At 46.0% G+C, this 23,606-nt stretch overlaps 1 protein-coding gene across 1 annotated transcript; it reads right to left on the bottom strand.

Annotated features, from left to right (window-relative positions):
- Positions 1–1,389: 1,389 nt before the first annotated feature.
- LOC109902134 (protein FAM110B-like) lies at positions 1,390–21,708 on the bottom strand. Its single transcript, XM_020498239.2, has 2 exons — positions 21,439–21,708; positions 1,390–5,466 (listed from the first exon to the last, which is right to left on the bottom strand). The coding sequence occupies exon 2, from the start codon at positions 4,676–4,678 to the stop codon at positions 3,293–3,295; it is 1,386 nt and encodes a 461-aa protein (XP_020353828.1). The 5' UTR covers positions 4,679–5,466; positions 21,439–21,708; the 3' UTR covers positions 1,390–3,292.
- Positions 21,709–23,606: the final 1,898 nt, after the last annotated feature.

Genomic DNA, 23,606 nt, shown 5'->3' with positions numbered 1-23,606 from the left:
ATGGTAGATCCCTGCCAGGTTATCACCTACTTCCCGCAGGCCAGTCACATTAGAAACCCACATTAGAAACCCCTAACAGGTGGAAACCTTTTGATTGTAGTATTGTACATTTGGAAAAGCAACATTTGGTGGCAATGCCTTTCCTTCAATGCAACTTGATGCCATCAAATTCAAACGGACGGCTGCAACTAGGTGTTTAGTCTGTTTATCCCAGAAGACGTGAACATGTGTTAAAAACCTGGTCCTACCAACCAATAACAGGATGTAACAGCAGGCTCTGTAGTCAGCCCTGACTGACACCCACAGACAGACAGGGTACCTATTGTTCTCCTCAGAGAGAGAGAGAGAGAGAGAGAGAGAGAGAGAGAGAGAGAGAGAGAGAGTATGTATTGGATGGGAGAAGGTTTTGGAGGAAAGAGTAAGTTTAGAGGAGAGAGACAGACAAAGACAGAAATACAGAGAGGGGGAAGAAAGGTAAAGAGAGAGGGGGAAGAAAGAGAGAGAGATACAGGCAGAGAGAGAGAGAAAAAGAGAGAGACAGAAATGGAGAAAAGGTAGCAGTTGTCCACGGACGTCTCAGCCTGACCACCTAGAAATAGCATCAGGCCACAGTCTCCTTTGTGTTGTCTGTAAACAGGACCTGTTGCAACTCACTCAGGGGTTCTATATGCCCAGAATGCTAAAAGGATTACCACAGGCAGCCTCTTGAGCTAATGTGAAAAATGAGATGTGAGGTGGTGGAAAGAGACAACAAAGATTCAAAGGGCCAGACAACATCAAAACACTGACTCACTCACTCTTTTCCATCAGACTTTCCTAAAACAACTTACGCTATTTACAGAGGAGTTTCTTTCTTCTCAAAAGTAGTTATTAGCCTCCTGTAAACAACGGGTTGCCTGTACCCACAAAATGGTGAGACAAGTTTGTAAGACTTAAGACAAAAATTATGATTTGCAATGTTAAAGAGTGGATGAAGTCATCATGTACTGTTTCTGTCAGACAGAGTTTGGCCTGCTTCACTGTGGTGTTGATGTGGTATAAATATGTGCTGCTTCACTGTGGTGTTGATGTGGTATGAATATGTGTGCTGCTTCACTGTGGTGTTGATGTGGTATAAATATGTGTGCTGCTTCACTGTGGTGTTGATGTGGTATAAATATGTGTGCTGCTTCACTGTGGTGTTGATGTGGTATGAATATGTGTGCTGCTTCACTGTGGTGTTGATGTGGTATAAATATGTGTGCTGCTTCACTGTGGTGTTGATGTGGTATAAATATGTGTGCTGCTTCACTGTGGTGTTGATGTGGTATAAATATGTGCTGCTTCATGGTTTCTGTATACTTGTTTATGTCTACTGGAGCTGGAGCCAAAAACAATAAAACAATGACATTTTTGTCTCACACAAATATAACTTTATTCTTAAAAGTGTCTGTGTACAACATCATACACACTTCTCTTTGGAGTAAAAACTAAAACCTCTCATATACATGGAAAATAAAACAGATCGAAAAATGTACAGACATTTTGTAAACATGCAAGAGAACAGTTTTCTCCGAAGAGTTTGCAACACAAATCCAGTTTAAAAGGGGGGTCCAGTTGTTTTGGGGCGCTATGCTACTTACAGAGAGAAAAACACTATGGCTCTAAAAGGGGATTGGTTGTTGATTTATTACATAGCCTATCATGTGACCCTCCTCAGGTCCAATATTACTCCACCCAATGACTCTGTCTCTCCGTGTCACATTCTAACCCGTACATACCACCCGCGGAACTTCAGTGAATTTTTCAGAGGTATCCCTGGGAGAACTGATCAAGGTGACGTTTTCATTTCGATAAAAATGGGCATCACTGACAGATTGATGAAGTGAGGCAGGATCTACAGCTATTAAAAAGGTAGAGGGGGGAGAGAGGGAGTTCTCACCCCCTTACCGTCCTCCCCCAGGCCTAGGGTCTCCTGTGGGGGAGAACCAGATGACCATTGGCCCCAGAGGGGAGAGGAACCCCAACCCTCAAACCAGAGGGAGTCTGGGGGACTCTGTAATCGTCAGCTCTGTGAAGGTGACACCCTCAAATATTTGGCAACCTGATAGCTCATGGTCCCTTACACTTTGAACACCTACTATGGTGAAATATGTTACATGACAACAGCAACAAAATAAATCTGTGTTTGTGAGGAATTTAAAATGCCCTTTTAAGTTAATATTTTGTGGTAGCGAAGTAAAAAGTCACTTTTTTTCCACAAGGAATTGACCAGTTATCCAGTAAAAATAACTTATCACACTTTAATTTCTATCCTGCAATGGCAACAAGGTAGCTTACACAGTAGCAACAGATAAAAAGGCAATGCAGAGTTCGCTGCCAGCCAGTCACACAGCTGTAGCTGTCAAAATCAATCACAATTGCGTCACAACTAACGTATCAGTGGTCAGTAGTTGCTGTGTAAGAGTTAGCGCTCTTTGGGGTAAGGTTCAGAGGTGCTGTAGGATCAAAATAACTGACCCTGCGTCCCTCCTTGTCTAATACGACTGTCGCGGTAGTACTGTCTCTAGAGTATTATGCTCAGTGTTTAATTGGAGAGGAGTCTCCTATAAAGCTGTTTCTCTTTCTCTCTCTCTCGTTTCCTCTCTCTCTCACTCGTTTCCTCTCTCTCTCACTCGTATCCTCCCCCTCTCTCTCACTCATTTCCTCCCTCTCTCACTTTTCTTCCAGTTCAGTGCATTAACGACCCCACAGGGGCCCTCGCGTGTTTGTTCCAACGCCCGCGTTTAAGAAGAAAAAAAAGGCAACACACAAACTAAACTGGCACAGTTCGGAATGAGGTACTCACGGTTCACTCCAGTTTAGAAAAAAACGGTGGTTTTCCAATCTAAATTATGAATTTGTTCGAGAGAAGAGTGTAGGGTTGTGTTTTTGTGCGTCCACGACGCTAAATACAGCCTCATCTGTGCCTGTTGTTTTCCCACTGATGCGCCTTATTGTGTGTTGTAGAGTCAGAGCGGAGCTTAGGGGAGGCTGTCAGTCACTATAGATCTGACAATACCTATTGGTTAGGATAGGGAGTGGGCGGGACAGCCATACCCAACACAACCGCACACACTCACTGACACTAACATCTTCAGGGGTAAATGATTCCACTCGAAAATAAGGTGTAGCCACATCCACACCCCTCACTTTCCATAGGACCTATAAATACAGCATATCAACCTGGGAGAAGACTAAGGATTACAGTACAATAACAAAGTCTCTGTCCTTCAGTCATAGGGGAACATGTCTTCTTTTAGAGAAGTGATGTCTAAACAGTGGACTCTTTGGGCCCCTCCTGTGCTGCGTTCTTGCAGCTGTAGAGCCATTTGATGACACGGGCGTTCCTCTCGATGATTGACACCCCCGTGGTCAGCTTCTCGGCCACCTCCTCCTGGAAAAGCCCTGCCTCTCCTGAGTGGCGGGAGAACTCGCTGGGCTCCGAGCCACCGCACCCTCCCCCTATGCTCCTCAGCACCAACGAGAGCGTGTCTACGTCGCTGGCCCCACCCAGGAAGTTCTCGGGCCCCAGCCGGTCCACCATGTCCAGGTCCAGCCCGCAGTAGTCAAAGAAATGCTCCTGGTCAGACAACGCCACTGAGCATCGCAGAAGCAGATCTGACTTGGAGCGTTGTAGTCCTGAACGCCGCCGCGGTGGTGGTGGTGGCGGCACACGCTTCCAGATGTCCGCCTCGTTGTCAGTGTGGTCACTCATGTTGTTGCCCTTGGTGATGCCATTGCCATTTCTGGTACCATTGGTGGTGCCATTGCTAACACAGCTAACACCATTCTTAGTCCGCTCCAGTGTACAGCTGAAGCCAGGGCTGGGCAGCGGTGAGCGCTCGTGGTCCGTCTTACTGGATCTCCGGCTACCCGGCCCTCCCTGTCCCCCGTCCACGGTGTCCTTGTCATTGGTCCAGGACATGCGTGAGTCACCATCCCGCGACAGAGCTTTCTCCTCGCTGATCACCATCTTCTGGGTGTCCCCCTCGCCCCCGCCACTCTTCTCCCGCATGGAGCCCTGGAAGAGGCGGCGGACAAAGTTGTACCCCTTTATCTCCATGTTGGAGTTCCCCAGTATGACGCCACCACTAGGCAGGATTTTACACTCTTTCTTCTGCCGGTAGATGACCAGGGAGTCAGGCCGCAGCATGCGCTTACCGGTGCTCCTCCTCAGGATGGGGGCACTGTGAGGGGCTATCAGGGGTACGGAGGGTGGAGTCCTGGGGGTCCTGGGGCTGGGTGGGGTCACCTTGTTGGCGTTACTCCTGTTCCGTGCTTCCACATCCACCGACGTCCTCCGATTCTCCTTCCTCGAGTCATCATTCTCGTTCTCGTCTCGTACGTTGAGGGGGCCGGTCAGGGTGGGGAAAGGGGCAGAGGAACGGCGGGGTGGCAGCCGTGGGGTGAGACTCCCAGGCACGGTGAGGGGACGACGGTGTGGAGGAGGTGGTGTGCAGGGCACCAAGACGGGCTCCTGTTTGGTGTTAATGACCTGCTGGCTCTTAACGTACTTGGCCTTGTCTGCCTCTAGTCTCTCTACAGCACTGATCGATCGGCCCTGGCCCCCACCCTCCATCTGCCTACGCAGGTAGTCCGGGCCCTTGTTGAGGAGCCTCAGAGGTGAGGGGGATCCTATGGGTGTTAGCGGTTTCATGGTGCTCCACCCTTTCAGGTAAAGACATCAAAACAGCAGCCCCAAAATGGCTGCCTTCTCCTGCAGCTAGTGGCGAAAGGTGTCCCCCTGGATTTATTGTTGTGCCTTTCAAGTTCTAGTCTAGTGTGAACTTTTTCAGTAAGCTTTCTGCTTCAGAACTAAAGACATAGCAGCTCCCATTCTCACTCACAGTTCCTGAATCTCTCTACTGAGGAAATAAATAGGTAGCAATTCTGTGACCACAGAGGCCAAGTTTGATGTGGAGCTTGCTATAGATAGCTTATAGCTATAGATAGTCTCTTTTTGGGCACTGTTGGAGCCCAGACAAATTGATATCTCTATCTAGTATTTACACAGGCATTTGGATAAATGGGCAGGGTGCAGGGAAATCCTGTTGCCACTGGCCAAAAGCACTCCCAAATGGGACGTTCTCCTGCCCACAGCGCAGCAGAAATAGCAGGCAGAGTTCACTTTGAAAGGGTTACTATTTTTCACCCTCCCCCTTTCTTTCTTTCTTTCTCTCTTTGTCCGTCTCTCTCTGAGCGATCACTCCTTTTCCGTTGATCTTTTCACCGAAGGTTAGCCCTGGGAAATGAGATATAATGGCTTCAAATATTTGCTTTGCGAAGGCAGGCAGTCTGAGGGACGCTGGGTTCGAGAGACTCCTATTTGTTCGGCCGCCGTCGCGGTTGAGGTGACCTGAGAGTGGGCGGCACCGGGACACTCGGACGTTGACGGACGGATGAAGGACTTGTCCTTGTCCTCACCTCACCTGCACTCACAGTCCCCTGGGAGAAAAAGAAAAAGAAAAAAAGAGAGAGGTGTTAGCACGGCCTGCTTTTCTCCAGGGCAGCAGAGACAGAGAAACAGAGAGACGATATGGCAGAGAGTGACAGGGGTCCCTAAAGCTCACACTGAGCTCATGTCGCACTCTTTAGAGCTGGAATGAGTCCTGTGTCTGTCAGGAAAGAGCTGGGCCAAGCTCCCACGCATGCACTGAGCTGACTGCTATTGGGAATACACAAAACATGCCAATCCATGTTTTTACGAGGAATTGAATATCTTGGAGGCTACGTTCATTTTAGCAATCATACTTCTGTACTGATATTCCTAACACCCTGTAGCTGTGAGAGAATGTGTCTGTGTGTCTACGTGCAGAAGGGGAAAGGAGCGCAACACATCTCCCTAAACGATTGCTCCTCAACATGCAAGGTTGACAGAAAAGAGGCATCGCTCCTAATATACATTTGCATAATCAGCTGTGATGAGTTGAACAAAGTTTCTGCACACCACATTTGCAGTCCTAAACAGCTGCACAGAATACTTCACTAACACAAGACCATCAATATTTAAAAACCCTGCATAAAAACCCTGCTAAGTAAACCAATACACTTCCAACGCAATAACTCTCTCACAGTTGCAGCGAGACAGCTTGCTCTCCAAATGAAAGATAAGTTCAACTTGAAACCAAAAGTAACTGGAGTTCTTTGAAAATGGTACATATCTCAATGGCATGTTGCATAGAAAGAGAAGAACGTGTTATTTTTAGGGGCACGCATTGCGCTGACTTGGGAGTAAGGAAGGGAGGGGACGAGGTTGTGTGTTTATAACGGGATAGGGAGCCTAAGCCAAGGCGCAGAGAAAGTATTTATAGCTATAGAGAATCCCAACATGATTATCGTGTGTGTATGTGTGTGCTCTTGCATGTGGCAATAAGGCCCTGCCCAGTAAATTCAGTTGTATGTCTACAGAGTTGGTTTGCAGATTATCAGGCCTTTTGGAGAGCCCACATTCATTTTTGTTTTACCTTTATTTAACTAGGCAAGTCAGTTAAGAACAAATTCTTAATTCACAATGACGGCCTACCCCGGACAAACCCTCCCCGAACCCGTACAACGCTGGGCCAATTGTGTGCTGCCCTATGGGACTCCCAATTACGACCGGTTGTGATACAGCCCGGGATCGAGACCAGGGTCTGTAGTGACACCTCCAGCACTGAGATGCAGTGCCTTAGACCGCTGCGCCACTCGAGAGCCTACACAGGCTTCCATCTGTGGTATAGCAGTAGAAAGACCTTGTCTGTAAACCCCAAAACTGCTACAAAAACATGAGAGCACAGGTGGTGGCTGTTTTTCATTTACTTTCCTTCAAAAAGTATTTAGAAACTGGCCCAGAAAACCAAATGTGCTCCTTCTGCTGTGTGACTGCTGGAGAGTCAGTGGTATTGTTCTCAGAGTGGCCTGAGGTGTGATACAAATAAGTCTATCTTGGCTCTTTGTTTTTATGAGGCAAAACAATGAGTGACCTCCTTCTGGCAGGAAAAGGATCTATGTCTGTGGTGTTTTTAAAGGGTTTTGTGTACATATTACAAAACAGTATAAGGTTAGTATGTTGGTACGGTTCAATAACAAAGAAACAGAGGCACTTTGCAAACAGCAAGTACTTTCCATAAGGATCCTAGCCCTAATGATCATGAAACAAACCCCCAAGACTTAACACAAAGTCCTATGAATTGGTGAAAAAGCTATAAAAAGGGGGCTTACCTCCCTACCTCCTGCGTTTAGGTTGGCTCTCTACCGTTCAACCTCCACACCTCTCTCACATCAACCCCCCCCTCTGCCCTGCTGTCAAAAGCCCTAGAAGGCCTACTACTATAAATTCTGTCTAGAGAGGAGGGGGGGAACGGCTACACTTTCCAGATGTCAAGCAGGCAAGGCCGGGAAAGGTACCCATTGTTTGGAATAAGTTCCGGAACAAAACCCAACAGGTGCCAGAGGAAAGAGCCTAGACAGGGATAAAAACAGGGATAAAAACAGACAGGGTAACACTTTATTTGGATGGTCCATCTGTAGATGCTCTAGATCTACAGACTATCAGTAACATTTCAACCAACTACTGTATCTACTAACCCTTAACCCTAACCTTAACCCTGGTCCTAACTCTAAATGTAACCCTTACCCTAAACCATATTCTAAACCTAACCCTAACCTTAGCAAGCAGTTGCCTAGTTTGTTGATAGTATGACCATCTGCATCTACAGATGGACTATCCAGACCATCCGATAAAGTGTAACTACAGAAAGAAACTGGGAATGAAACATGTAGCAGAACTAAGGGTAGCCGTGGTGGAGGTGGTGGTGGGGCATCATATTTACCACACACCGTTCTTTCGGGGGGATATGTGCTCCAGCAGAGAGTAGGATTGCCTTTTCAAGTGGGAGGATTATGCCACTGGAGCGCAAAGTGAGATTAGTGCCTGCCTATGAACTCAAATATGGGGTACTGATGACAGGCAGCCTCTAACCCTCCATGGATGTGTCAGTTGTTCAATCCAATCTGAATAGGAGTTCTATAGAGTTTGTGGCATGGAGTAGATCCTGGTTTTAGTTCTGACCAATGGAAGACAAAACGGTTAACCACAGGATGTTGGAGTCAAGTGTTAAGCAAATATGAACAGAATCACGGTATATGACAAAACAAGGGAGAATGTTTAGAATATGAAAGTATAACTCCATAGACCATACATCTTTTGAAAACCACTGCCGTTTTCCACTAAGGCCAAGTTCAAAAAACGTGCTCCCCTCTGAGATTGACTGTGTTCATAAGAATGTCTTTTGTTGTTTGAAATGTAAATGTCTTCTGAAGGCATTGTGTTCATTGGATGTGACAACGGCCGTTTGAAGAGAGCCAGCCAGTCTCTGATTAGAGGTTCTCTCTTGCTCTGAGCACTGTAAGTACTATCACTGAGAACAATGCATAGATCAGTGTGAATCACAATGCTAGCCGTTGGTTGTTTGGGACACTATTTATTACTTACAAACCAGAGAGTGGCCCAAATTCAAGTTTGCTCATATTTCTTCTGGACACACATGGTGATTGATAACTGAGAGAAGATTTAGAAATAGACAGGTTTCAAGCCACAAGGTAAGAAAACAGGTTGGATCTGAAAACACAGGGTGAGGTCAGTAGACAAGGTTGACGCGTACGTACGTGTGCACGCACACACACACACACACACACACACACACACACACACACACACACACACACACACACACACACACACACACACACACACACACACACACACACACACACACACACACACACACACACACACACACACACACACACACACACAGTGAGAGAGAGGGGACCCAACCTGCATTTACACACAGACAACAGCCTCCATTAACTCCATTGACTCTAATGAGACTAATTAGTACCCAGCACCTTCTACTGTGATCCTCTCTCTTTTGAAAAGCGTGTGAAGGCCACAGCAATAATACACTGCATCGCCACCGCTCCCGCCCTGACTATTCAATTCAAGGGGCTTTATTGGCATGGGAAACACGTGTTAACATTGCCAAAGCAAGTGAGGTAGACTACCTCCTTCTCTCACAATGGGTAGTTATTGACCTCTCATCTCCCTGGCTTTCATGCGTCACTGTCCATCTCTCATCTTTTTCTACCTCCTCTCGCGTTCTCTCTCTCTCTCTCTCTCTCTCTCTCTCTCTCTCTCTCTCGCTGTATTTGTCTCTCCCACCCCCCCCCCTCTCTCCTGCTTTCTTTCTCTTTGTTTTTCCCGCCCACCCTGTCGCCCCCCCCCCCCCTGTCGTTCCCCCCCACCTTGTCTGTCCCCTCTCTCTCCCTCTCTGTCTGTGAAGCTGCTAGCCCGCCTGCAGGGAAGACTTAGCCAGGCACTCCACGTCGCCCATAAGAAGAAGCAGATGTTTTGTGTCAGGCTGCATCAGTACCTCTGGGCCGGGACAGACAACTGGGGCCGAGAGAGTAGCGAGGGTCCGACGTTCCGTGGTCACCAGGGTCGCATTGTGATTGTGTGCACAACAAATGGATTCGGCTCACTCAATTTTGCTTTTAATCAATGGTATTATTTGGCCTACTTGGTTAATGAGTATGACCCAGGTTTGATAAACCAAAAGCAAAGGTCATTGTCTATATGTTTCCCACTGCACAGCTCAGAGGACAGGCCTAATTCAAAAACAACTGATTCAATTTATTGTTAACTTTGCTACTGTTTCAAATAGAAATGGTGCTAGAGGTAAGCTACACTGCTCAAAAAAATAAACACTAACATAACACATCCTAGATCTGAATGAATGAAATATTCTTATTAAATACTTTTTTCTTTACATAGTTGAATGTGCTGACAACAAAATCACCCAAAAATGATCAATGGAAATCAATTTGATCAATTTATGGATTTGGAGTCACACTCAAAATTAAAGTGGAAAACCACACTACAGGCTGATCCAACTTTGATGTAATGTCCTTAAAACAAGTCAAAATGAGGCTCAGTAGTGTGTGTGGCCTCCACGTGCCTGTATGACCTCCCTACAACGCCTGGGCATGCTCCTGATGAGGTGGCGGATGGTCTCCTGAGGGATCTCCTCCCAGACCTGGACTAAAGCATCCGCCAACTCCTGGACAGTCTGTGGTGCAACGTGGCGTTGGTGGATGGAGCGAGACATGATGTCCCAGATGTGCTCAATTGGATTCAGGTCTGGGGAACGGGCGGGCCAGTCCATAGCATCAATGCCTTCCTCTTGCAGGAACTGCTGACACACTCCAGCCACATGAGGTCTAGCATTGTCTTGCAATAGGAGGAACCCAGGGCCAACCGCACCAGCATATGGTCTCAGGATCTCATCTCGGTACCTAATGGCAGTCAGGCTACCTCTGGCGAGCACATGGAGGGCTGTGCGGCCCCCCAAAGAAATGTCACCCCACACCATGACTGACCCACCGCCAAACCGGTCATGCTGGAGGATGTTGCAGGCCCAGAACGTTCTCCACGGCATCTCCAGACTGTCACGTCTGTCACATGTGCTCAGTGTGAACCTGCTTTCATCTGTGAAGAGCACAGGGCGCCAGTGACGAATTTGCCAATCTTGGTGTTCTCTGGCAAATGCCAAATGTCCTGCACAGTGTTGGGCTGTAAGCACAACCCCCACCTGTGGACGTCAGGCCCTCATACCACCCTCATGGAGTCTGTTTCTGACCGTTTGAGCAGACACATGCACATTTGTGGCATTTTGCAGGGCTCTGGCAGTGCTCCTCCTTGCACAAAGGCGGGGGTAGCGGTCCTGCTGCTGGGTTGTTGCCCTCCTACGGCCTCCTCCACGTCTCCTGATGTACTGGCCTGTCTCCTGGTAGCGCCTCTGTGCTCTGGACACTACGCTGATAGACACAGCAAACCTTCTTGCCACAGCTTGCATTGATGTGCCATCCTGGATGAGCTGCACTACCTGAGCCACTTGTGTGGGTTGTAGACTCAGTCTCATGCTACCACTAGAGTGAAAGCACCGCCAGCATTCAAAAGTGACCAAAACATCAGCCAGGAAGCATAGGGACTGAGAAGTGGTCTGCCACCTGCAGAACCACTCCTTTATTGGGGGTGTCTTGCTAATTGCCTATAATTTCCACCTGTTGTCTATTCCATTTGCACAACAGCATGTGAAATTTATTGTCAATCAGTGTTGCTTCCTCAGTGGACAGTTTGATTTCACAGAAGTGTGATTGACTTGGAGTTACATCGTGTTGTTTAAGTGTTCCCTTTATTTTTTTGAGCAGTGTATATGAGTAAGAAAAGACATTTGACTAGGAAGGGTTAAAGAGTGCCAGTAGATTTCTGATGATTACTCTGGTGGGGAAGAGAGATTTCAAACCCAGGAAGTGTTTGTTTGGTTCATGAGGACTTCATCATCTACCCACCAATGAACCAGCTAGAGTCCAGAGCTAACATAGCATATCCAAAGGAAACCGGCTGTCCTCAGTTTAGAAGTTCCACTTTGAAATATGCATTCAGAGCGATAAACACAAGATAAGAGGTACATCAATTCTCAGAGAGACCACCTTTGAAGCACTTTAAAATGTGTTGACCCTCTATTTTACCTGTCAAATAAACGAGGGGCATCTGCTGTGAACTATCTCTCAGTCTTCACCCCTATATTTTCTCCTTTCTCTTTTCCCTGTATTCCCCTTTTCTTCCTGTCTTTTGAAACATCTGGCTCCTCCCTGTAGGATGAAACAGGCAGAAGATGGAAGACCATCACCATTGCACTCATTTTAACCAGGACCTATTCAGGATTCTCTTGCCGAGTTTGTAGACTCTATGGATGCACAACATGCCCAGGTCGACAGCGCCACGTGTGAACATAAAGACTATTACCATTACCGGCCCAAATGAACGGTTCAAACCTCTTCGGTCGTTAACCAGCACTACAGAAACATCTCTAGAGGGTGTATTCTAAGGATGGACAGAGAATTGGCTCCTCTAGGGCCACAGACTAGGGCCACAGACTAGGGCCACAGAAGTTACATTATTAACGGCTCTAAACAATGGCTCTCTCTGGGTCTAGTAGATAATAAGGGAAAGACCTGGACTACTCCATCTCATTAGCTGGGGGAGGACAAGAAACAAAAACATGACAATAAAAAAATAACAGAGACGGAGCCAGGGGGATAAACACCCCTCCACTGGCCCAACAAACAAAGCCAGTGACACACCGTAAATCCCATCACAATTGTGAGGCTTCAAGTGCCATCAGGCCATTAGCTACTTGATGTATGGTTGGGGGGGGGGGGGGGGGGGGGGGGGGGGGGGCAGGAGGCGGGGGATGTTGCGGGGGGGGGGGGGGGGGGGTACCTCAGACCCTTCCACTGTCATGCAAGGGGCATCAGGTCACAAGGGACCGCCACCCCTCTAGACCTCCTCCAACCATAAAATAGATGAGATGCCCACTTAACTCACTGAATGTGGCTCTTTTGTCATTCAATGGTAATCACTGGAAGACAGTGAGTGGAGCGTCGAAGCCTATAAGTGCGAAATAGAGACAGCCTGTACAGACGTGGAGATGAACGCAATCTGTTCTGCTCCGTGTCATTACCACTTTACAGTCTATAAGTCAACTGTTTATATTAGCCTAGTCCAAGTTTATTCAAGGTTGGGAAAGTCCTTCAAGTCCGAGGCCAATCGCAAAAACCTGAAGTACGGAACGTCACTTTAAAAAAAAGTCACCCTTGATTAGCTACTCAAGAGACACGGACTACCTGATGGTGGCACAGGAGGTGCAAGACTGCCGGCCCTGGTCAACCTCTTATCAGCTCTCACACCCGTGGAAAGCTAATAAAGGTTGAAACGGTTGAGATAAGACGGCCAGACTTCCTAGACTATTCTACATTTTATCAACAGATCAAACCGACTCCCTTTTTTTCCTGCCAGCAGGAGCAGGCACCCTCCTGGTTGAGCTGATAACCACAGCACAGTTGACCTACGGTATGTAACCCAATGACTCAATACTGACTGTTTGTGTGTTACACTTTTTAGACCTAATGTACAGAAGAAATACAATTAAGCATGTGTTTTGCCCACATGGACAATTCTACAGATGCAGAAAAACATAGCTCTCTTCATTGGCCTTTCAGTATTATATTTGTATCTTTCCAATGGAGAACTACTCGTAACTTTGACTTGTTAGACCCGTCCCGTCTCGCCCCCCCAGTCCCGCCCCACCCACCCCTGGCCCTAGTGGAAGCTAGTGCCATGGATGCAACCTGTGTTCCACTTTGGACCTCTGGAACCAGTCCCAGCCTCCTGACTCCCTGGTAACCCGTGCCACAATATAGTGACACCTGATCCACTCTCTGTCTACAGCTCAGTGGTGGAATGTTAAGCCTCTACTATGATGCCTCACTGTCGACGAGTGAACTAACGTGCACTTGGAAGGGGAACCTATCAAGGAAATGTTGCAAAATGTTATTATATAAAGCCTATATAAAGACCTATAGTTCTTCTGGTCAGGATTTTGGGGAATGCAGCTGAGGTCAAAAGGGAGATGGGAGAGGTTGGTGGTGGACTGGGGTGGGGTGTGTGTGTGTGTGTGTGTGTGTGTGTGTGTGTGTGCCTGCTTGGGGGGGGCAGTAGGCTTCTCTGCAGGTATGTGGTGCCTCCAAACCAGGTCTGGATTTGTGTACATATTATATTCTAAGCAATGACCACCACTGTTACACCTATAAACGCCAACATGTCTTTATATGACTAAATAAAACGAACCCTCTGTCAAATATACTGCTGAATGCTGTGTGTGTGAGAAAGAACCCTGTTGGGTACCAGAGACACCCCCCGCCCCTCCCTCCGAACCAACCAAATACACCATCCTGGGGTTGTATACATAGTGCTATACACACACATAAATCTGGGCACATCGCGAAAGCCCCTGGAGTGTTAAGTTATGAAGGCTGTTCTCCCAGAGTGAGCCCTCATTAAGCTCTCAGCTGGTGTGAAAGCTCTAGCTAGAGCTCTTGCTGGAGACGAGCCAGATGTTTGATTTCAATAAGTCGGAAGAATTCGCCCTCTCTGAAACAGCATATGCCGGTTTCTAGTGGTTTCATGGTGTTAAAAGAGAGTTTGAGGCATGCGGCCAATTTCCAGAGCCTGTACGGGAATGTCCAACAACATGAGATGGCTCATGTCTTTTCTCTTTCCACTTTGTGTTAGTACACAAAATACATTTAGTCAGTGCTGCAGTTTTTCATGTCACCATGTATCTACTTAATAAAAGGCACACTATTTAGATGCTACAAGTTTAGCACAGCTGGGCAACTTGTGTGTAAGATCTGTCTAAACATGAGGGTGTCTGCATTTACAACCTCTTAGCACTCTAAATAGAAAATAACGGGGACCACAAAACATTCTCACAGAAGTCTTACAACGTCGCTGGGATGTTCCAACCAGATATTTTGTCTGTTGTAGCATCATCCAAGTGCTGGAGAGGCAGTAAAGGGTTCTCATTTAGTCATGGGTGGTGGGGTGAGGCTCCTCCAGCTGTGCCTCCCTAGTGTCCTCTGACCAAAGACTTTTATCTCCCTCACCAACTTCAAACATCTGCTATCTGAGCAGCTAACCGATCGCTGCAGCTGTACATAGTCTATCGGTAAATAGCCCACCCATTTTTACCTACCTCATCCCCATACTGTTTTTATTTATTTACTTTTCTGCTCTTTTGCACACCAATATCTCTACCTGTACATGACCATCTGATCATTTATCACTCCAGCGTTAATCTGCAAAATTGTAATTATTCGCCTACCTCATGCCTTTTGCACACAATGTATATAGACTCCCCTTTTTTTTCCTACTGTGTTATTGACTTGTTAATTGTTTACTCCATGTGTAACTCTGTGTTGTCTGTTCACACTGCTATGCTTTATCTTGGCCAGGTCGCAGTTGCAAATGAGAACTTGTTCTCAACTAGCCTACCTGGTTAAATAAAGGTGAAATAAATAAATACAAATCTCTCAACACACTGATACATCCTAGCCAATCACTGTGCCAGAGGACACCCACTGCCACCACTCACAGCCTCACACTTTCGATCGATTTGCTATCTGTCCCACTATGGATGAACCATGGCCTGAATGCAATGTACTGACCTACAATGTAGGCTACCAGTCACTTATCACCAACCCACCACCAATGTGACAGACACAGCTATCAACTGAACGGAAAAACCAATACGACTCGATAAGCTTACCTTTCAACTTACCCTGAGGAAAAGAGAGAATGTCAGCTAATGTGTTTTTCATATTTCCCTGCGAAAACATGCCACGTTTACAGAGGTCCACCAAGCACCGAACACTTACGACTTGCCCTACTTTTTTCTTTTTTGGGGGATATTTCCCGAACCGAATAAAGGAGTCAACCATGGGGAAAACTAGATGAGGGTAAAACCTCTCAAACACAGAACCAGAACAAGGCCCAGTGTTTTCCTTCCTGCCCTATGTACTAGTGTGTCACCTCCACTGAACCTGCCAGCTGCCTTCACTCATTACCCAGTCGTCGGCCCACATCTCCACAAACAGGCCCCAAGTGCCACAGAAATAGACCCCCCTTCCTGCTCCTTGCCCTGTCAGAGTCACCAAGACTCACCATAGTGAGTCGGATGGAGAGGTCGGATGGAATGGACGGCAGTCTCGGAGGCTGCCGGGCCCAGCACTGCCATGTCCTCTTAATTGAAGGGCCCAGACTGTCATGCGTCAGCGACTGAGAGGATATTACGGCTCTATGGGTGATTCTGATTGGATGTGGCAGAGCCACCGAGGTGCCCAGCAGGGCTGTGAACAATTACAGGGATGTGAGAGGGAGAGTGAGAGGAGCTCCCACAGCTGTCACCATGACACAGGGGACCAGTAGGAGATGGAGGGGCGGACCACCTTTCATGATTTAGTTATCGATGATTCATTATTTATTGGGTTAGGGGCTGATAGAGATGGGTCTATGGATGCTACAGTGGGAGGACGGTTGCGAATCATGAAAATGACTAGATTAATAGGGATGATGAACTGATTTGTTGTGACGCCGATAAGGAGATTCTGGAGGGGCACTTTTTTTGGGGGGGGGGGGGGAATTTTATTATATTTATATTTTACCCCCTTTTTCTCCCCAATTTCATGGTATCCAATTATTAGTAGTTACTATCTGGTCTCATCGCTACAACTCCCGTACGGGCTCGGGAGAGACGAAGGTTGAAAGTCATTCGTCCTCCGAAACACAACCCAACCAAGCCGCACTGCTTCTTAACACAGCGGGCATTCAACCCGGAAGCCAGCCGCACCAATGTGTCGGAGGAAACACTGTGCACCTGGCGACCTTGGCTAGCACGCACTGCACCCGGCCCGCCACAGGAGTCGCTGGTGCGCGATGAGACAAGGATATCCCTACCGGCCAAACCCTCCCTAACCCGGACGACACTATGCCAATTGTGTGTCACCCCACGGACCTCCCAGTCACGGCCGGCTGCGACAGAGCCTGGGTGCGAACCCAGAGTCTCTGGTGGCACAGCCCTCCAGGGACTTCCCAATATGATATTATCATGATACTTAGGTGCCGAAAGGATATTTCCTGCGATTCTCATGATTCTATACGTATTGCAATTTGACACTGCGATTTTATTGCTCATCATCATGTCTGCTGTAGGGGGACAAGAGAGAGACATGAGGAAAAAGTTTAGATCAGTCATGGAAATAAAATAGCTGAAAACAAATGGCTCACTATTTAAAAAGAAGATGGAGAACAAGCTATGAGGGAATAATACAGGAGTTCTGGGGCAGGTACAGCCAACTAGCACAAACATAATATTGCGATATTGTGAAACAAAATATTGCGATATCGTAAAGAATTATATGGATGAGGCTAGGTATCTCAAAATCACCTTCACAAACACAACTCATTTAAAGGCCGTCTCTTGACAAGTTCCTCTTTTTGAATATTTTGTTCCCCTGAAACACTGGTGAGGAAGTTCCCACAGACGGTGGTAACAATCGGCCAAACCAGGCAACAGGAACAATAAAGTCAAATTATAAGCTCCCACAAACTCTGACAGTTTGTGGGAAGACTGAGGGTGTTTGAAGTTTCACACAGCAGTGATTGTCAAATGTCTCGCACCAGCTGCCTTTTATTCTCTCACACACACACGCACACACACACACAGGCACCCACACACTCATAGCGCCAGGGGGAAGGTGATGTCACTTACAAGACCCTTTACCCTCTAATTAGGAACCTGAGCTTCCCTCCGTAACTAGGGGGCTTCACCTTCTGTAACTAGGGGGCGGTACACGGCAACCACGCAACAGGAAAGGGATTAAGCAAAACAAATGTTTGATTTTAATTTTGGAGAATACAATGTGACACACACAAACCAATGATTTTCATTTAGGGAAATGACTGATTACAAGACTGGTCTGTCAGAGAAAACATAAGAGTTCAGTGAAATGTGACTGTGGGTTTCATGAAATTTAAGTGGTAAGAAACACATGAGGGGCCGATTGTGAACTAAAACCATGAAAGGCACTGTGGCTTCAACTAAACTTCAGCAGTTCAGATTGATGTGGGTCAACACCAATGAGATTATACATGTGGAGAGTCTCAAAAAAAGAGAGCAAACATAAATGATAGAGAGAAATGAAGAACGAGTCTGAAAGGACCATCTGTCCCATAGGTGGCTCAGCCCGGTCCTACACCAGGGCACACATGGGTCAATGGCATACCACGGGTAAATGGAAACTGCTATTTGTCAGTCTAGTATGCGATGTGTGTATGTCTATACAACGTTTGATGCTGGATGAACACGTGGCTATGCATTTACACACACAAACCTCCAGAAAACGTCACTGTGGGCAATGTGACATTTTTGACCCCGACTCGACCGCCGCTGTGAGTCCTCGCTTGGTCAGTCAGAGACCCGGATCCCACCGCTGCCACCAACACCGCGGAGGCCCGGCCCATGTTACATTTAATGTTAGTCATCCTGTTGATGTCAGGGCTCCATTCCGGACTGCTGTTGGAGGTTGGCTTTGCCTGCTCTCTGCTCTGTTTGTGCCGCTGGGCCTGCCGTAGCAGAGGGCATCTTCCTGCCTGTCTGCTCTGGTGGGATCAACTTCAAAGAAAGACAACAGCCTTTATTACAGCAGCTAAATTAGCAGTGTGTGAACCCACTGCCATAGGTAAAAAAATACACTACAGACGTTAGAAACCGTTCCATGATGCCAGACTGTTCATTTGCAGGTAGTGTAAGTCAGCTCACTGCTGGTTCCCGCAGACTGGGAGCCATGAGCATAGGAAGAGATGACGCATACTGGTGTTCTCATATATGACAGATCTCAAAGCTCATTTCCTAAGGATGAACTTTAAAGGCCAAATACATCAAGGAAGTACACAATTATCTGTATGACGGGGCAAGGTTGTCTATGGGTTATAACCTTCCACAATACACTGGTCAATATCCTAAATCTGCCAGGCTCCTGTCCTCACGGCCAAAGATCACCCCTTCTCATCTCCAAAGAGCGACTAGGAATAGAGAATGCCACTGAATGTGAGGTTCTACTGCCATGACTGTGCACACAAAAGCTGAAGAATCACAATGAGCTTTATCTCTCAATAATGTCATACAAAAAAAATCTAACTAACTGCATTGCGGCGGGGGAGATCATGTCGGGTCCCTGGCTATGAAGTAAAAGTGAATCAGCATCATCACTACTGCATGATATACTAGCACAGCTGTCCATGTCCGCATCTTAAAACATGCAACAGCCTGTCAAAATGGAACAACACCACAAAGTTACCACAGTGCATGATTAAAAAATACCACTGTTGCTCTCCTATATAATCGGAGGGGGATACAGACTGCTCTATGGACACACACACACACCACAGCAAGTTTGTTTGTGGTTGCAAGACAAAGGAGTGCCTTTTGTTTGGTCTAGTACTCCAGGTTATTTAGACTGGCCTTCAGTGGTATATGACTCCACACTAATAATCCCCACTCTGCAAGTCTGGATCTACTATCTCCAAATATCAGAAAGAGTTGGTGGGGGATGAATAAAACACACAATGCTCTGGCCCAACCCTAGTCTAAAGGAACTCGAGCAACACCCAATAATGACTGTGAGATACGAAAGACAAGTCAAAACCTATTGTGTGGTAAAATTGCATAAGAACCTTGTTGAAGAACCACTGATTTGAGCTCCTCTACCTGCTGGCTATGCCTTATTGTGAGATATCAGGTAGTGCTGTCTTCCACCCATGTCTCGTGTTTTAGGGGACTTATTTGGCTCATCAGTGCCTAATATCGTCCCTATAGATCCATTGCCATTGGCCTAATGTCTAATCCAGGTTAGACTACAACCTGCATGAGGCCACATAAAATGTTGCCATTGCAGGTAAACAGATGCCACACAATGGCTACAAGGCAACATACACTGAACAAAAATATAAATGCAACATGTAAAGTGTTGGTCCCATGTTTCATGAGCTGAAATAAAAGATTCCAGAAATGTTCCAAACACGCACAAAAAAAATCCCTCAAATGTTGTGCACAAATTTGTTTACATCCCTGTTAGTGAGCATTTCTCCTTTGCCAAGATAACCCATCCACAAGTCAGGTGTGGCATATCACCAAGCTAATTAAACAACATGATCATTACACAGGTGCACCTTGTGCTGAGGACAATAAAAGGCCACTCTAAAATGTGCAGTTTTACAGAACACAATGCCACAGATGTCTCAAGTTTTGAGGGAGCGTGCAATTGGCATACTGACTGCAGAAATGTCCACCAGAAGTGTTGCCAGAGAATGTAATGTTCATTTCTTTACCGTGTCGTTTCAGAGAACGTCCAACTGGACTCACAACCACAGACCACGTGTATAGCGTTGTGTGGGCGAGCGGGTTGCTGAGGTCAAAGTTGTGAACAGAGTTCCTCGTGGTGGCGGTGGGGTTATATTATGGGCATGCATAAGCTATGGACAACAAACACAATTGCATTTTATCAATAGTAATTTGAATGCACAAAAACACTGATGAGATCCCGACGCCCATTGTGAGGCCCATTTTTATTTTTAAGGTATCTGTGACCAACAGATGCATATCTGTATCCCCAGTCATGTGAAATCCATAGATTAGGGCCTAATGAATTTATTTAAAATGAAGGATTTCCTCATAGGAACTGTAACTCAGTAAAACTCAATGAAACATTGCACTCACTCATGGAAAATGACAGAGCATTAGAACGAGATCAGATGGTTTGAAGCTCATCCATCATTTCTTCTCATGCCCCAGTTTATATCCAGATTAAAATATTATGGTCCAAGGTAGTATGCCTCTTTTCCAATCAGCGCGCAGATGTTCAATCTTATCAGGAAGTAATTTCACCCGATCTCACTTTTATCGCGACCGTAGTCACAAGTAGTCGTGAAACGGCAGTCTTAACGATTAGAACAGTTCACGGTGAGTCAGACGAGGGGCCTTCATGTATAGGTTACATGTCATGTGATGAATTATAGTACATGTCAACTTCTCCAACAGCGCTGGCCTCCAGGCTGACAGTTAACCTTTAAAATGCCATGTAGCACTACACAATCCACTTTATGCACAAAAATACATTACTTGTGCTTGCAGTTTATATAAGGCATGTTACATGTGAGGGTATAGCCTATCCATCTGGAATGACAAATTGACTGGCACACTGCCTAAAATAGATGCACAATTATGCGTATCCAAGAATACCAAGTCAGTGCACCCGGCTTGAAAGTAGCCTACTTTGCGTTTAGTTATGGTGAGGACAACTCTAGCATGCGTGCATAATTTTGTATACTCCCGTTTCCAACATGATAAAACAGGCATAAATAAAATGTTCCTCTCAGTGAGGCATTTCTGACCCGTTAGCAAAATAACCTCTCATCCGAATAACGCACCGCCAAGACTCACTGAATTCACCTTGTTACATTGCCTAGGGACACGTGTCCAGCGTGCGCTCCAGCACCATTCAGTAAACCTCTTCTCGGCAATTTCCCTTAATATTCAGTAACTTAATATAATAGCCTAGAACAGAGTTATAAACAAGCTAAGTTCGAATCTATTCTCCCATTTATCCACATATGATCAGGCATAATTTATTGCATTATGTACAGCTCAGATCATAGTTGATTAAACCGTAAATCACATGGAAGTAATTATTGTAAATTATTAAACCGTAAATAATATGGAAGTAATTATTGGCAATGCTCAATGCTGAAGGCTATTCATTCACGATTGAATTTCGACGCTGAAGGAAAACACTCCTCAAAACGATGGAGCCTATTTAGTTTGTAATTGACCTAGTAATAAGATCTACAGTAGGCTAATAAACGGACATTATAACTTTGTGCTACTCAATCCATTTAAAAATCAATTTCATGCTCACCTTGTGTTGTGTGTTGCTCTTCATGCATGTGAAGGTGTCCTCTCGTTTCTTTCTGTTCTTTCAACCACTGGGACGGGACGTGGATCTGTCCGAGTGGATATCTGCTCAGCTTCTTGTGTAGCCTATTTTATTCGGCAGAAAGTCGGACTGACAGACCGCTAGTGCTCCACGCTTCTTGTCTGCTGTGCTGCGTCCGCTTCCTGCGCAGACTGCCAGAACACTGGGTAGTTTACGTTGTAGCAGCCGTGCAACTCCGTGCCACAATGGGGAGTGGGCAGGTAGGGCGTTGTGCAAACTGACTCCTGTTCAGCTTTTATGTCGGAGTGCGTGATTGACCTTGTTTTTATTTTCCAGGGCCAGGTAAGATTTTATCAGAATCAAGATGTTTAGTTAAAGCATTGTACATACATAATCACCGATTATGGACAGGAGGACGATGATAGGCATAGCCTTACCTATAATGTACTTCAGAACAATATTGAAGACAAAACAGAACTTGGTATTAGACATTTTTAGATTTATATGGCTAAAATATATTTGCGTATGGATGGGCTACTCATCATACATTTAGTATTATATTTTTAAGAAAGCTACATGATTCACAATTTGGTACTTTATATGTTTCACTCAATATATTTTTGATTAAAGCCACATCCTTGAGTTTGCGTTGGCTGGGGAAACCAAATTCATAGATAATTGAAGTGATACAATTTAGGGCGGTAGCAGACTGTCTAGATGGCTACAGAAGATTATATGACATGAACAAAAGTCACTTGGGACTGGGACATTTCGTCAGCAAACAAACAATAAACATATCAAGGGATGTCCTGAATCTCTTGCCTCACTATTGTTAATTCATTTGGGGTTTGGGGAAAGTCTCCTCTAAGGACCCCTGTGGTGGATTATGGGGGTGAGTGGGGATTGGTGGGGCATAGCCTTATATCTATCATCCTCATGAGACATGATTTGTCTCAATTCTCTTTACACATCATCCCTATACTTGCGACTATTTCCGGTGTTTTGTCTATATTTGATGATGATTGGCTTATAATGTGATTAATTGTTGTATAACAAAAGGCTTGTTGGGACTTAAACCTGCACTGTTGTTCTGGACACTCAGATGTGACTGTAGGGGAGAGTTAAGAGTTAATCCAGGGTGTGGGATAAGAGGTGAAGTTTGCCACAATCTGCAATCATCATTGTTGTTTTTTCACTCCTTCTGTGCTAGTGCTCCCTCCGTCTGTGCCTGTCCTCCTTCCCTCTCTTCCTCCCATAAAAAACAGCCAAAAGTGCCAGACTCCAAAAGGTTGGGTGACCGGGGGAGGAAAGGAAAGAGATAAAGAAGGGATCCACACATTTCACACACACACCTGTTTTTCATTCCCGTGCTCTCATCACTCTTGACAGGGCGAGTGAGGTAGCACAGCACACTGTAACTTGAAATGCTCTGCATGCAGAGGTGTCATGCCCATAGGGGGCACAGGGGCACATGCCCCCTCAGATTTGTCCTGTTTTAATAAAAACATATATACACACACACACACACACACACACACACACACACACACACACACACACACACACACACACACACACACACACACACACACACACACACACACATATACAGTGGGGCAAAAAAGTATTTAGTCAGCCACCAATTGTGCATGTTCTCCCACTTAAAAAGATGAGAGAGGCCTGTAATTTTCATCATAGGTACACTTCAACTATGACAGACAAAATGAGGGAAAAAAATCCAGAAAATCACATTGTAGTATTAAAAAAAAAAAATTTGCAAAATATGGAGGAAAATAAGTATTTGGTCACCAACAAACAAGCAAGATTTCTGGCTCTCACAGACCTGTTACTTCTTCTTTAAGAGGATCCTCTGTCCTCCACTCGTTACCTGTATTAATGGCACCTGTTTGAACTTTTTATCAGTATAAAAGACACCTGTCCACAACCTCAAACAGTCACACTCCAAACTCCACTATGGCCAAGACCAAAGAGCTGTCAAAGGACACCAGGAACAAAATTGTAGACCTGCACCAGGCTGGGAAGACTGAATCTACAATAGGTAAGCAGCTTGGTTTGAAGAAATCAACTGTGGGAGCAATTATTAGGAAATTGAAGACATACAAGACCACTGATAATCTCCCTCGATCTGG

Source organism: Oncorhynchus kisutch, linkage group LG13 (assembly GCF_002021735.2).
Source record: "Oncorhynchus kisutch isolate 150728-3 linkage group LG13, Okis_V2, whole genome shotgun sequence".
NCBI lineage: Eukaryota > Metazoa > Chordata > Actinopteri > Salmoniformes > Salmonidae > Oncorhynchus > Oncorhynchus kisutch.
The sequence above is the reverse complement of the archived record's forward strand: the minus strand, read 5'-3'. Positions and strand labels throughout refer to the sequence as shown.